General features: G+C 54.8%; 1 protein-coding gene across 1 annotated transcript; it reads left to right on the top strand.

Annotated features, from left to right (window-relative positions):
• Nucleotides 1-2,046: 2,046 nt before the first annotated feature.
• On the top strand, nt 2,047-9,694 carry FAM131A (family with sequence similarity 131 member A; the record flags this gene model as incomplete). The annotated part of the gene is made up of 6 exons (XM_080696560.1): nt 2,047-2,134; nt 2,969-3,111; nt 5,990-6,083; nt 6,318-6,500; nt 6,678-6,794; nt 9,222-9,694. The coding sequence occupies 6 exons, from the start codon at nt 2,047-2,049 to the stop codon at nt 9,692-9,694; spliced, it is 1,098 nt and encodes a 365-aa protein (XP_080552686.1).
• Nucleotides 9,695-10,260: the final 566 nt, after the last annotated feature.

Here is a 10,260-nt window from a genome sequence, read left to right as displayed (position 1 = left end):
GGAGTTTGGGTTTGGGATGTCCTCTTGGGAGAGGATAGTCGGGTATCTGTGAGGTACTCTTAATTATTGCTGGACTCATACCCCTATCTGAATGTTGTCCAGTTGTGTCTGGAGGAGGCCAGGCTCTTCTAGGATTAGAGCCGGAGAAGGCTTTACAATGCACTCTAAAATAGTGCTGGGTACAGCTAGGTTTTCTGTTCTGTAAGATCCTGGCCTACTGGGTGGCTCCATGGCTGCCTGGGAGGGCAGTACTGGCGGTTTCCAAACTCAGCCCCAGGCCGCTCCTGCGTAGTTGTGACGTAAGCCTCGTCCCGCCTGCTCTGGGTGGGGATGTGGAAGGCCACGCCTCTGAGCTTACGTCACCAGCCCGGTTCCCTCTCCCGGGAGCGGCAGCGGATGCGCGGCTCCCACCCCCTCCCTTCTCTCGGGCTGTCCCCTCCCAGGTGGCGGCCGCGGCCGACCCTCTGCAGGCGATGGCCCGGGCCCCGAGTGCGGGCTAGCGTGCCAGGGTGCCCGACCATGGGCAGTATCGGCTCCCGGAGCCCAGCGGGTCAGGGTAAGAGGCGGAGGCCGGGCATGGTTGGGGAGTCGGGCTGCGGCCGCCCGGTGCGCGGGCCTCGGGTGGGTGTGGGCCTTGAGGAGGGGGCCGGTGACAGGAGGAGGAGGAGGAGGAGCCTGCACCGGGGAGGCGGGCCAGGCCAGAGGAGGACCTGAGGATGAGCGAGGAGGGGGTAGCCGGACTCTGGCTCACTCCCACGACCTGCGTGCTTCTGGGCTTTGCGGGGCAGACGCGTGGTCTTCCTGTATTCCCGTTGCTGAAGGTGGCAAGAGGCTCACAGCCTTGGGAAGAGCTGGGCCACCTGAGGCCCCACCTTTCCAGTCCTTAGCTTGTGCTCACACACTTCCCTCTGCCTACACCTCTCACTGTCCTGGGAGTGGCCCTGTGCTGAGCACCCGCCTTTCCCAGCTGGGTCCCTATCCTCTTAAGTCAGCCTGTCAAGCACCTTACCACAGAGTTTTGCAGAACACGCCCCAGCCAGCTTCAGAGTCAGCTGGTTGATCAAGGGAATGGAGTCCTCATGTAGAGCACCTCTGAGCACCTGATCACGCCCCACCCCTCACCTTTTACAACTGTTTAATTTCCTTTCATCTCAAAAACAAATCGCCCTTACTCTGTGGAGGAAAAGAAGCGCCCAGGGGGAGGCCGTCAGGATTTCCTTCCCACAACCACTGACCCCTGCTCAGGCCTTGGTTTCCATGGATAGTTATTTGTGTGGGGGCCTAATATTTAGTCTTGTGCATCTCAGGCCACTAGCATACTTCAGTATCATGGATTTCTCCAAAGCCTAAGGCCAGGCAGGGACTCTTGATGTTGAGGGTTGGGTTTGAGACAGGTCCTGGGCCTTCATGGCAGGTGGTCAGTCAGTCACTCAGGCCTTAGTGTGGTTGGTTGAACTTGAGATTCTTCAGAGATAAACTCTGGCTGAGATTGGTACTTCCCTTCAGGAATTCTGGGATTTGTAGTCTCAGATATACCTCATGGCTTCTGAAGCTGAAAAACAGCAGGCTGTTCTGATCCCTCTGGCCTGCTTGGAGTTCAGGAAGTCATCCCCTCCTGTAGTCAGGGGAGAGTGCTGACCTCAGGACTGTCCTTGAAAGCCATGATTGGGTACCAGCTGGGGGCCAGGGATGGCCTGTAACCTGTCTTCCTTCTGGTTGGTAGCATTTCTGGGGACCACCAGCTGTCTGAGGCTCAGGGACAGAGACTGCCGTTCCAGCTAAAGGTCAGTTGTGATGTACATGGGCCTTGTTGGCATGGTCTAGGGGATGGGCCTCAGCTCCCGAAGTCCTAGAGAACTTGAGCAGGCCTCTGGCACTCCCACCTCCTCAGAGCCCTGAGGCAGGAATGTTCTCCTTCTGTGACTAGGCACAAGTTCCAAGTGGGGAGGGGACTGGCTCAGCATCCGGAGCCAAAACAGGAATAGAACTGGGAGCTGAGCCTGGAGCAGCTCTGGGCTTTGGGTTCTCTGCATCAACACAGCCAGCATGCCTATGATTTCTGTGCTGGGCAAAATGTTTCTGTGGCAGCGTGAAGGGCCTGGAGGACGATGGACTTGTCAGACAAGTCGCAGAGGTGAGACATCGATGTGACCTAGGAGGTGATGGGCAGCTGAGGGGAAAGGTGCTCAGATGGTGAGAGGAAAATTATGCTTAGATATTGAGAACCAGGGTAAAGCAAGGAGAACCAGGCTGGGGCCAGAGGGCTAGAGATGGCATTTAGGAAAAGGCTTTAGGATGGGGTGAAGATCAGAAAAAAATATGGTCAGTGAGCCGGGCGTGGTGGCACACGCTGGCAATCCCAGCATTTTGTAGACTGAGACAGGAGGATTAAGGTTTGTGGACAGCCTCAGCCACTTAGTGAGGCCCTTTGCAACTCAGTGAGACCCTGTTTCAAAATAAAGAATAAAAACAGGGCTGGGGGTGTAGCTCGGAGGTAGAATGCCCCTGGGTTCCATCACCAGTACTGAAAAAAAAAAAAAAAAGCAAAAAGCAAAAAAAAGCATGGGTTTGTCAGAGAAAAGGTCTAGGGACCAGCTGAGGCTGGGGAGAAGAAAGAACCCAGGGAGCAAGCTAAGGGTCTGCATGGTGGCGGGGAGGGGGACGATAGTGGGAGAGCTCTGTGCTTTTTGAGAGGGATGGGTAGGCTGAGAAACTGCAAGAAGATTTGGAATTTATCCACGTTAGGGTTTCACCTTAGTTTTGGGCAAAATATTTGTAGAGGAGTGGCTAAAAATTGCCTCAGAGTCAGAGCTGTGGGAGAAGAGCTTTTAAAGTTGAGGGGACCACCAGGTGGTCGCTGACACTGAGGGAAGTGGGGGGGGTGACAAGAAATATGGCGAGAGGTGATGAAAATTGGGATTTGGCAGAAGCAGGGGCCCAGCTGATCAGCCTTTCCCCCACTCCTCAGTGGCTTCGGACCCTGCGTGGGCTGTGGAGTGGATCGAACTTCCTCGTGGCCTGTCTCTATCCTCTTTGGGATCTGCTCGGACCCTCCGAACCTGGAGCCGGTCCTCCCGTCCTTCCTCTGTGGACAGCCAGGACTTGCCAGAGGTGCTGGGCCCCTGGTGTGTGTGTGGGTGGGTGGGTGGTTACCGGGAGAAGAGGGACGCATCCACATACAGGAGATCTGTGCTTCCCCCGCCCCCCACCGCCCTCACCAGCCTGCCTGGGCTCCGTTTTCCTGCGCGCGGAGGCGCTATCCGCAAGGCCGCCCCCGCACCGGTCTGCTCCTCTCGGCGCGGAGCCAGCGGAGCCAGCGGGCGGGCTTGCTTGCGCCTTCGGCGCTGACGTCAGCGCATCCCGGGCCGTATCCCGGGAGACCCTGTTGCATGGTGATGGGTTGCCAGGGAGACATACACCTTTTCTCTGGGCCTGGGCCGCAGCTGCGCGGAGCGCCGGGCACCGGCACGGGCATGCATGGCGGCGGTTGGGGGGAGCAAGAGAAGGGGAGGGAAAGAGCCTGGAAACACCCTGCAGGTGCTCCTCCCCTCAGGCCTGGCCTGAGGCTGCCGGCGCCACCCTGGGGCCCTTGTCAGCCAGGTACTGAGGGGGAGGGAGCGAGGGTGGGCCAGAGGTCTAGGGCAGGTGGAGGCTCTTGTGCGCGGTGGGAACGGGATAGGAGAGAGCTGTGCAATGCTGGGAGCCCGTGTGATTCGACTCCATTCATTGACGGAAACATTAGCTAGGGCTTGTCAAGGAGCACTGAGCAAGCTGACGGGTGAAGTTGAGACCCAGGTGGATCAGACTTAGGCCTGCCACCCCAGCTCCCTCTGCAGCCAGACAAGGGCAGTGTTGGGGGGAGGTGTCAAAGGAGTGTCAGTCGTGGACCGGAAGCCTCATTAGGAGGTGGCACTTGAGGCAGGCCTTAAATGCTAGGGAACATTTTGCCAGGCAAGGATGGCCTTCATTGCTCTGAGGAAAGCTGGGTTCCTTTTCCTGTTAGCTGGCGGGCTGCTTACTGACAGAGAAGGTGGAGAAGTGTGGCTGTATTGGGCAAAGGGAATCAGTAGTGGATTTCAAAGGGGCTTAGAAGGTAACTGACCTCACAGAGGGTTCCCTTGGTGCCTGGGTATGACGCCTGCACTAATGTCACTGGACAGTGGGAGAGTCCAGAAAATATTTTATTTTTTGTGGTACTGGGGGTGGAACCCCAGGGCTTTTCTACCTCTGGGCTATACTCCCAGTCCTTTTTTTTTTTTTCCTGAGGGTCTGGGGACGGAACCCAGGAGCATTCGACCTCCAAGCTACACCCCCTGCCCTATTTTTTAATTCTTTATTTTGAAACAGGGTCTCACTAAGTTAACAGAGTGCCTCACTAAGTAGCTGAGGCTGTCTGCAAACTACGATCCTCTGGTCTCCATCACGCCTGGCTGCAGTCCTATTTTTTATACTTTTTTTTTTTTTTTTTTGCAGGTCTGGGGATGGAACCTAGAGGCATTTGACTTTCAAGCTATACCCCCTGTCCAATTTTTAATTCTTTATTTTGAAACAGGGTCTCACTAAGTTAACAGAGTACCTCATTAAGTAGCTGAGGCTGTCTGCGAACCCCAATCCTCGTCTCAGCCTCCCGAATGCTGGGATTATAAGCATGTGCCACCACACCTGGCTTATACTTTATTTGGAAACGGTCTCACTAAGTTGCTGAGAGCCTCACTCAGTAGCTGAGGATGGCTTCAAACCTGTGCGATCCTCCTGTCTCAGCCTCCCAAGAGCTGGGATTACAAGTGTGCGCCACCACGCCTGGCCCAGAAAATATATTAAAAGAGACATGCTGTGACCAGTTCCAGGAAAATAATGTCTTTATATTTATACCTGTCTCATTCATTCAGCCTGTGCATTTTGAGAGATTACTGTGTATTGGGTACTATGCTAAATCCTGCAGTGTGCAGACTACAGCAGGCCTAATTCCTGAAGAGGTAAAGACCAGCGAGAGAGACCAACAAGAAGCAGGAAGCACATGAAGCAGATTATAATTACATGCTGTAATTACGGGACACAACAGGGCACACTGATACAGGATAGTGATTCGTTGGGGACTACAAAGGGAGAACAGACTACTAGCAGGGTAGCCAGGAAGTCTCTTCTGAGGGAGTGTTATTTCAGCCAAAACTGGGAGGATGGGAAAGAGCCAGCCAGCCATGGGGAAAGAAGAGGGAGGGAGGAGGGAGAACACTCTCACACACAACATTCTGGGCTGAGAAAATAGCACAGAGGAGGAGGAAGTTTGGGAGCCTTGGCTTGTGTTGACCTAGGCAGGAGCATGGCGGGCTGGAGGAAGGACAGTGGCACTGGGAGCAGAAAGGGTGAGGGTCTGGGAGTCGCATCAGAGGCTGTTGGGAGGTGGGACTGTGAGGTCTTAACAACAGATGTGTGCAAGCAAAGCTTAGGGGAGAGTTGATAGTAATGCTGGGGTCTGGGGGCAGGCTAAGGTGGGAGAATTGGGGTGATGCAAAGCGAGGATGTTAAGACGCAGGGCCAGATGTGGGGAGAAGGTATTGGTTTGATTTAGGTCATGTTGAGTTGTGGCTCTGGCAGGCGGTGTAGGAACAGCTAGAGCTGAGGATCTGAGGACAGAGGAGGTAAGGAGCGAGGGGGAGACCTTAACGTCTTCCCTCTCCTCAGAGGCCCCACTCTATGGCTTTTCTCTTCCTGACCTGCCTGCTTTTCCTCCGAGTGCTGGGTGGGTGGAGGGTTAGCTACATTTATGCTCCCTTGGGCCTGCCTGAGTGTCCACTGCTCCCTGCAAGGGCAGTTCATGGTCCTAGACTCTTCGCCTTCCATGCTTCCCAGCAGCCACTGGGACATACATGTGGCCCTGGCATTCTTCTTGGCTCCTGTGGCCCCCTGATGCCTTGGGGCTGGGTATGGGGGTGTTGGGGAAGATCACTGCTGTCAGACAGGCGCTGACCTGATGATGATGTCACTCAAGGTGAATGTTGGAGACACAGTCGCAATGCTGCCCAAGTCCCGGAGAGCCCTAACCATCCAGGAGATTGCTGCACTGGCCAGATCCTCCCTGCACGGTATACACCCACCTCCCATACTTTTGGCCACTTTGTCACTTCCCCTCGCATTTGCACATGTCTTTTGGGACTGTTCCTCTGACCATGTACTGGGATCTCCCTTTTCCAAATAAATCCCAGCTCATTCTCCCACTGAGAGGATCCACACATGGATTCTTATTACCACAACCTTCCACTTCCCTGCCAGGTGTTCCCCAACCCATGCCCTTACCAGGCTCCCTCTCCCACCTCCAGGTATTTCCCAGGTGGTGAAGGACCACGTGACCAAGCCTACAGCCATGGCCCAAGGCCGAGTGGCTCACCTCATTGAGTGGAAGGGCTGGAGCAAGCCGAGTGACTCACCTGCAGCCCTGGAATCGGCCTTTTCCTCTTATTCAGACCTCAGTGAAGGCGAACAAGAGGCTCGCTTTGCAGCAGGTGGGTGGCACAGAGGAAGCCAGCCCTGTACATGTTGTAGGGCTGCTGCCTCTGATCTGCTTAGGTCTGGCATGGGGGTTGGAGCCAGCCCATATCTGTCTCTGCCCACCTGTTCGCAAGCTGAGCTATATAATGTGAGCTCAGCTCCTGTTAATGAATTCTGTGTCCCTCTGATAGGAGTAGCTGAGCAGTTTGCTATTGCAGAAGCCAAGCTCCGGGCATGGTCTTCGATGGATGGTGATGACTCCACTGACGACTCGTATGACGAGGACTTTGCTGGGGGAACTGACACAGGTGAGGGGCATTTGTGCTGGTGCTGCAGCTGGGGAGGACCTGCCTGATAGGCCTTGTGATTCACTTGAGGCCCCACTCAGAACACCCTCAGCCTTCGGAAGGCGAGGGAAAAGAGGCACACTGTCCTGCAGACTTCGACACCTCAAGGGTAGGAAAGCTGGCCACATACTCATAGGTAGGAAACCAGCAGTTAGAAATTGAGTAGCCTCAGTCAGGCATGGTGGAGGATTCGCGAACAGCCTCAGCTACTTAGTGAGGCTCCTTGCAACTCAGTGAGACCCTGTTTCAAAAAATTAAAAAGCTAGCTTAGTGTGGTGGTGCACACTTGTAATCCCAGTGCTTGGGAGGCTGAGACAGGAGGATTGCACAGGTCTGAAGCCAGCCTCAGCAGCCGGGCGTGGTGGTGCACGCGTGTAATCCCCGCACTTGGGAGGCTGAGACAGGAGGATGATGCAGGTTCAAAGCCAGCCTCTGCTACATAGTGAGGTTCTCAGCTACTTAGTGAGGCTCTCAGCAACTTAGTGAGACCCTGTTTCCAAATAAAATATAAAATGGGTCTGGGAGTATAGCCCGGAGGTAGAAAGCCCCTGGATTCCACCCCTAGTACCACCAGAAAAAAAAAAAAAAAATGAGACCCTGTTTCCAAATAAAGTATAAAATAGGTCTGGGAGTATAGCCCGGAGGTAGAAAAGCCCCTGGGTTCCATCCTCAAACCCGCAAAAAATAAAAATAAATAAAATAAAGAATAAAAAATAGGGCTGGAGGAATAGCTTGGGGGTAGAATGCCCCTGGGTTCCATCCCTAGTACCACAAAAATAAATGAGTAAATAAATAAATAGAAAGACTAAAAATTAGGGCCAAGGGTGTAGCTCAGAGGTAGAATGCCCCTGGGTTCCATCCCCAGTACCATGGGGGTGGGGTGGGGGTTGAGGGGTGATGAAGAAATGGAGTAACCTTGTGGTGGCACAGCTTGTAGAGGTTGAGACAGGAGGATCACAGGTTTGAGGCCAGCCTTGGCAACCTAGTGAGGACCCCTGCAACTTTGTTTCCAAATAAGAAATAAGACTGGGCTGAGGGTATAACTTGGAGGTAGAATGAGTCTGGGTTCAATCTTCAGTACCAAAAAAAAAAAAAAAAAGGAATGGAATGGAATAGTTCCTTTCCTACGGATGCTGAGCTTTTCTGCCTGTGTGTGTGGTTGGGCATGCACAGAGACCTCAGTGACATCTCCTGTGCAACCCTGTTTCTAGGAGGGTCTGCGCTACCCTTTTTGGTCAGCCAGAAGGCTGACTGGCAGGACAGCTGAGCTGCAATGCGGTGCTGTACACCTTGCATGGCCAGGGCCCCAGGCAAACAGGAAGGCCTGCTGGGCCTGGACTCCTGCAGGGCTGTGTTGGCTCAGCTCAGCATCCCCACATTCCAGCGTGGGCCTTTCTCGGGGCCAGTGCTTGCAGAGGGGACCCTGCTGGGCTGCACAGCTGTGCTCAGCTCTCCTTTCATCTTCTGTTCCCTGGAGTACATGTCTGACTTTCTCTGTAGCTTTTCGGCTCAAGAATTGCAAGACCCTGTGTGCCCACCTCTTTGCCTTTGAAGATCCCTTCTACCAGCCCCTATCTAGCAACTAAGTAGCAAGTTCCCCCAAGGCAGGCCCTTCATCAGATCAGCCCAGAGAGCCCAGCTGTTTGTCTGCCCCAGGCCAAGATGGAACCCTAACATCAAGCATTTTCGTCCTATTGAATTCTAGCCCTGCTTTGACCCCAGGGATAATAATTAACATTTATTGTAGGCTACTGCTCATGTGGAATCTTTGAGCAAATTTTATTTTATTTTTGGTGGTACTAGCGGTGGAACCCAGAGGCTTTCTACCTTCGGGCTATACTCCCAGACCTTTTTTATATTTTATTTGGAAACAGGGTCTCACTAAGTTGCTGAGAGCCTCACTAAGTAGCTGAGGCTGGCTTCGAACCTGTGCGATCCTCCTGTCTCAGCCTCCCAAATGCGGGGATTACAAGTGTGCGCCACCACGCCTGACCTTTTGAGCAAATTTTAGAAGGCAACTCTTTCTCTGGTGGGCGTGGGCCTGTGCCTAGGCATGCTGCTTGGTGAGCAGTTCCAGCCCTTGCTCGCTGCCTGGCGCAGTGAGCAACCTGCATGACCGTATGTGACGGCTCTGCATCTATTGCTTCCTTCCTGTGTGTCGGACTCTTGTTCTCACAGCAGCTCTACGAGGTAGGTGTTATTAGAATCCCTAATTCACCGTGAAGGAAATTGAGGCATTGGAAACCTGTGACTTGCCCAAGGTTTTCCAGCTCCTACCCACACCTCCTCTCTGACTTACCACAGGGATGGAACAGTATGGGATATGTGGCTTCCAGGTTGGCCAATTGAAATGGGGCCACAGAGCTATCTTTTCTTCTTACCTTGCAGACATGGCTGGGCAGCTGTCCCTGGGACCTCACCTCCAGGACCTCTTCACTGGTCGCCGATTCTCCCGGCCTGTGCGCCAGGGCTCTGTGGAGCCTGAGAGCGACTGCTCGCAGACCGTGTCCCCAGACACTCTGTGCTCTAGTCTGTGCAGCCTGGAAGACGGCTTGCTGGGCTCCCCAGCCCGGCTGACCTCCCAGCTGCTGGGTGACGAGCTGCTCCTCGCCAAACTGCCCCCCAGCCGGGAAAGTGCCTTCCGCAGCCTGGGCCCACTGGAGGCCCAGGACTCACTCTACAACTCACCCCTCACGGAGTCCTGCCTCTCCCCTGCCGAGGAGGAGCCAGACCCTTGCAAGGACTGCCAGCCAATCTGCCCACTGCCAGCAGGCAGTTGGGAACGGCAGCGACAAGCCTCTGATGTGGCCTCTTCTGGGGTGGTGTCCTTAGATGAGGATGAGGTGGAGCCGGAACAGTGACCCAAACCATGCCTGGTGGTGGCATGTGTGCCCTGGCTGCTGCCGGGGGCAGAGCCTCTGTGTCCAAGTGTGGGCTCAAGGTTGTCTGCCAGCTCCTCGGCCCAGAGGGCTCTTGGGAGCAACTCACTTCTTCGTTGTGTGTTTTGCATGAAAGTGTTTGGAGAGGAGGCAGGGCCGGGCTGGGGGCGCATGTCCTGCCCCCACGCCTGGGGCTTGCCGGGGGTTGCCCGGGGCCCCTGGGGCATGGCTACAGCTGTGGCAGACAGTGATGTTCATGTTCTTAAATCCAAAATGCCACACCTTCTCCTTGGATGATGTGAGCCCCTGAAGGGGTTGTGACTGGGCTGTGGGGCTGAGCGGGAGGGAGCCTGGCCACCTCCTCTGCCCGCCCCACACCTCCCTCCTCTGCTTCTCTCCTCCCCTCTGAGTCCATGTGCAGTGCTTGATAGAACCACCTCCACCTGGGGCCTATGGACTGAGCCGCCCCCTCGGCCCTGGCCCAGCTGGGCCCGTGCTGTGCTCCACCTCTCCACCGTCTCTAAATCTTCTTTTTTTCCTAATGACAG

The sequence above is a fragment of the Muscardinus avellanarius genome (genome assembly GCF_963383645.1).
Source record: "Muscardinus avellanarius genome assembly, chromosome: 5".
NCBI classification, from domain to species: Eukaryota; Metazoa; Chordata; class Mammalia; order Rodentia; family Gliridae; genus Muscardinus; species Muscardinus avellanarius.
Note: the sequence above shows the minus strand (reverse complement) of the source record. Positions and strands in the feature narration are given on the sequence as shown.